General features: G+C 50.4%; 1 protein-coding gene across 1 annotated transcript; it reads right to left on the bottom strand.

Moving 5' to 3' along the window:
* Positions 1-1018: 1018 nt before the first annotated feature.
* mych (myelocytomatosis oncogene homolog) lies at positions 1019-4621 on the bottom strand. Its single transcript, XM_024262906.2, has 3 exons — positions 4268-4621; positions 2598-3140; positions 1019-2188 (listed from the first exon to the last, which is right to left on the bottom strand). Exons 2-3 carry the CDS (start codon positions 3124-3126, stop codon positions 1617-1619), a joined length of 1101 nt encoding a protein of 366 aa, XP_024118674.1. The 5' UTR covers positions 3127-3140; positions 4268-4621; the 3' UTR covers positions 1019-1616.
* Positions 4622-5138: the final 517 nt, after the last annotated feature.

Genomic DNA, 5138 nt, shown 5'->3' with positions numbered 1-5138 from the left:
TTTAGCTAATATTTTAGCAACATGCTAACGGTTTTGACTAATGTGTTATCTACTGAGGTTTGTTATAGGTTAATTTACAGTTTAGCTAATATTTTAGCAACAGGCTAACATTCATTCATTCTCTTGGCTGTGCTGGGGGTGCTGGAGCCTAACCCAGCTGCTGATGGGCAAAGGCGGGGTTTACCCTGGACATTTTGTCAGTCTGTTGCAGGGCCTCAGTCACACAAACATTCACTCTCCCTTTCAAACCCAGGGGCAATTTCACTTTTTAGGCTAATTTGGCATCCACTAAGGTTTTATGGGGCTAATTTGGAGTTCAGCTCATATTTAAGCAACACATTAAATATTATTTGCAAAATTGGCATGTATTAGAGATTTTTAAGCAATTTTACTATGAAGTTTTCAGAAATTTAGGTGAACTTCAGCACTCTTTCATAGTTCAACTAAATTTCCAGTCTTTTAGCTAATTTAACATTTTGCCAACAGCTTTGGCATTTTCTGCAAATCCCTTAACCCTTCCGCTCTCCTTGGCTTGTTTACATTATAAGTGGGGTCATCTGGACCTCACAAGACAGTGCACTGAACTTTTTTTTTTTGTCATAGATTTTTGAGTTTCACTAATGTCCATGGCAGACCTAAAATCCTGTCCATCTTTGTCATGGAAGGAATCACACATCAATATATGGTTGGAGTCATCTGGACCCCAAAGAAAGTGGAAGGGTTAAGCAATAGAGTAATTTAAGTTAACAGCCTCTTCTGTAAGTGAAAGCATTCACACTAGCATTATTGCAAGTAATTAAACTTTTCTAGGTCAAATTGTTTTAGAAGTTTTTTGGTCAAATTTGGATTTTGTCGCTCAGCCCTGATCTCCATCATAATTCTTCTACTGTATGAATGTGATTTTTTCTTTGAACCAAGAACTTCTTCATGAAAACAGGAAGATTCTTCTCCAGTATCGTCAACGGCGATGAAAACATCTCCAGTACCTCAGAGGAAGCTAAGAACAAAGATCAACCACTAAAAAGAAAAAACAGCTTTAATTCAAAAATTCACTCAAGGCTGAGATCTGTGTGGACCTCCTGAAATACAAACACCACTTTCATTTTAATACATTTTTTAATTCCAGAGGAAAATCAGTTTTTTCATTTTCATAAATTCATTAAAAAAAAGAATATCATCCCAAATAATTTATAAAACCGTAAAAAATAGTCCACATTTGAAATGAAATGTGGATTGAATAAAAAACTTTGCTGTCAGGTGGAGGTAGGTTTACCAGATAAAAGTCTTCCTCTGAGAAGGACCCAGACTCCAGGAGTCTGAGATCCGGCACAGTAAAGGTCATCAGGACATCACTGACAAACCATTTCCTGAAGACGACAAACAGGCGCGGCGCCACCACAAGCAGACGCCATCAATGACAACCCCTCCGTTCAGCGAGGAGCAGCGAGGGATGCTGATGGTCAGGGGGGACGCCCCAGCAGCGCCGCCTCCCAGCCCCATCGTGGTTCTTCCTGGTTGGGGGATAGGGGGCCAACACAGAATTCTTTGAAAGTCATGTTTCTGTGCCCATTGGACCCCCACTAGTCTGTGGATAAGGAGTCCTCCGTCCTGGGGGGTTAGCTGTGGAGGAGCTGTAATCTGGCCTTCAGCTGCTCCTGCCGGGCTTTGAGCTTGAGTCTGCGCGCCTGCAGGCGGCGCTCCTCCTCCTCCATGCTGCAGATACAGTCTCTGGCCTTCTTCAGGATCACCACCTTGGAGGCCTTGTGGTTCCGCGTCAGGTCGGGGACGCTGTCCCGCAGCCGCGTGAAGCAGTTCTTCAGCTCGTTGCGCCGCTGCCGCTCCATCACGTTGTGGCTCCTCCTCCGCTCCTCCTCGTCCTCCATCTCTGTTGAGTTTCTGGGGAGGGGGTTACGAGCAGATGACCACGACGAGAAGACGGCGCTGCGGAGCGAGTGGTGAGGGCGGGAGGAGCCGTGGCCGCCTCTGGAGCGCTTACTGGACGTGGGTGGAGGGGAGGCGGGACATGGGGCAGCATAATTGTGTTGCAGCTGGATCTCCAGATGGTGGCGCCGCAGGGCACGCTGCTCCTCCTCTTGCTTCTGCCTGCGGGTGGAGATGCTGGCCGATGAGGGTGGGGGGGGCAAGCTGGAGGGACAGCGTACCACCGTCACCACGTCGATTTCCTCCTCTGTCGGAAACGGAGAAACAGTTAGCGTCAGTGTGGGGGCGGGGCTTTACAGGAGAGCAGTGCCAGTGTGGGGGGCGGGGCTTTACAGTGTAGGATTGCACCAAACAAACTTCAGAAAGTACAAGTCAAACTAAAAGTGAAACCAGCAGCTGGAAGCAGGCGGGGCGTCCCCTCAGACCGGTAAAGGACCCTGTGTCAGAGGGAGGCGGAGCCTGTTTTTATCTTCCCTATCATTCACTCAACACCCTCCCCACAGGTGAGTGGGCGGGGCACAGATAAGCACAGAGCAAAGATCAAGTGCGGCTCTCAGCAGCTAAACATTAACCATCTACTATGAGCTTGGCCCATACCAACGCCCACCACCACCCGCTGACCTACAAGCAGTAAGCAGAAGGTGACGAGTCCTTACCCGAGTCGCTGGAAGAGTATGTGGACATCTCTCCGCCAGTGGAGCCATAGTCCGATGTGGTCTCGTTGGGTTCTTCAGGCTCCACCAGGTTCTGGCAGTCCAGCGTGGAACCAGCGATCTCCTCAAAGATGCTGGTGTCGATGTCTGACAGCAGCGGGCTGGAGCCCAGCTTCTCCTCCAGAACTTTGTCTGCAGAAAGGCACCGCCAGAGGCACTCCTCGCCAGCCTCCTCATGGGGGGGCCCCGGCTGGCCGCATCGCTCCTTCTCTGGAGCATCAGGGTGGAAGAAGTCGTAGGTCCAGCTCAGCTGCTGCAGGTCCTGGTCCTCCAGCAGGATCTCAGACACAAAGCTCAGCTGGTCCTCCTTAGACAGGGGCTTGGTGTCCCCCAGCTCAGGCTTTGTGGGGGGGGACTGCGGCGGCGTGGGCAGAGACTGCAGGTCCTTCATCAGACTTTGGCAGAAGTCATCGTCAAACAGCAGCGGCTCCGAGTAGAGCCAGTCCGTAGACTGAACGAAGCTCTGCAGCATGATGGCGGGAGAACCTGGAGAACCCAGAGAGCAAGTCAGAACCATTGACTGTAAAAGAGAACCGGACCAAGCGAGCGGGTGTGGCATCACCATAGAAGTTTCTCTGGCACCTAAATGACGCTTAATAAGTCGCCACTTTTTCACAAAACAGACACTGCCATTTAAAGCCAGTGATTGGTGCGAGTCATGTTTCCATGGTAACTAGTTTCCAGTAAGGATGGAGCTTGTTGGAGGTCCACACCCCTTTCACTGAAAGTGAGCTCGGAAGAATCTGTCAATCAAATGCTTCAAACATTTAATGTGTGGTTTGTCAGGCTATGACTAATTTTAAAAAAGGCATATTCTGATTGGTCAGTTTATAACTTGGAATATATATATATATATATATATATATATGTATATATATATAAAGGATTATCAAGAAGATGCTAAAAAGGTATCTGAGTCAGAATGGTTGTTCTGACCAATAGACTGAGGAACAGCATTTTATTTATCAATAGAAGTCTATTGGAGCCCGCATGTACTTCCTGTTTGGAACGCCAGGGGGAGGAGTCACTAGGTCCAGTTCCCTATTTACAGTCAGAGAACTTAGAGGGTCTGCAGCTTCTGCAGATGCACTTCAGGCAGTGAAGCTCCTCCGGACTGGACGTCCACTGCACCGCCTTTAAACCTCCGGAGGCGCTGCTGACTCAGCAGGAAGTCTGAACTGCAGCCAACCGGACGAAACCGGGAAAAAAACGCACATCTGTGCTTCCTAAGTGCGCATGCGCAGTAGACAGCATGGCAGCAAAGTTAAATGCTGCCTTCAGGCTCCACCGGAAACCGGACAATTCTAACACTGATCTGTTTGCTCCTGGAGAAACAAACAAACAAAATTCCGCTGCATTTCCCACAGACACGCCGACGTCACGACTGCCACGACGCACGAGCCTTAACAGCTGTGAGAACCACGTGACGATATGAGACAAAGAATCAAACATGAAAAAACTGTTACAAAACGGCGATCGTGAACCGGATAGGCGCGTGCCCCCGCGTAAAACCGGCTACTTTCCTCGAACGCACTAAAGTCGAACGCGCATGCGTTAACCGTGCAGCTCACGGAACGAGTGGTGGACCGCGTGGACCCTCGCGCGAGGCTCACCTGAAGCGGCGGTGTCAGAATGGAGAGAAGAAACCGCTCCCGTTAACTCCAAACGGAAACTAGACCCCTGTGCTGGACCCGGACCCTCTGGTACCGTTCTGTACAGGCAGGATCAGCATACCGGTCCTGGTTCTGCGGTTCCGTCACCGTCAGTGTGGGTGTGGCCGCGGCTCGCACTTATATGTATGGGATTGTAGTGGTGTCCTTCCGCCGCCACCAAATTCGCGCCAAAACTCCAGAAGTACAGAATAAGGGACGAATTTAATTAACCAAGTCGCTAAATTACCCACAATCACCTGCGCCTGAGAACAAGTCCACGCGGCAAAAATAGCAAGGAGCGTGATACGGTTTAAAAACGCACCGAAACGGGGTCTAACCCGCGGAGGGATACGTAGCACAGAGACCGGTGGCGGGTAAAGCATCTGCAGCACCCACGTGGAGAAGCCGGCTTTCTGCGTGATAGTAAAGGCGGCGCGCGGGGGGGCGGAGCCACAGAGCAGACGCTGGACTCTGGTTCCACCTTCCCCCCGTTTACAGTAGTAGAAACCCGATGAACCGGTTCCACCCAAAGGACCGGACCCCCCACACACTTCGAACTGGGGGGGTCACCGAAAGAAGCTCTACTTCCGGAACGACAGAAGTTCAGCCAAGTGCAGATGACCGTTACTGATAGGGGGGGGGCACGTGCCGGGACTGCGGACTCATTCATGATCAGTGATGTTTCAATGGGAACCGGGACGTTTGAGCATCTTCAGGACCCCACCCTCACCGACCCCCAGACGTTGCATAACTGAAGGACGGTTGCCGGTACACGTGCTGCTTTCCTGAACCAATCAGAGATCAGATCAGCCCGAGGTCATGAGAGTTCCTC

Source organism: Oryzias melastigma, linkage group LG5 (genome assembly GCF_002922805.2).
Source record: "Oryzias melastigma strain HK-1 linkage group LG5, ASM292280v2, whole genome shotgun sequence".
Classification (NCBI taxonomy): Eukaryota; Metazoa; Chordata; class Actinopteri; order Beloniformes; family Adrianichthyidae; genus Oryzias; species Oryzias melastigma.
Note: the sequence above shows the minus strand (reverse complement) of the source record. Positions and strands in the feature narration are given on the sequence as shown.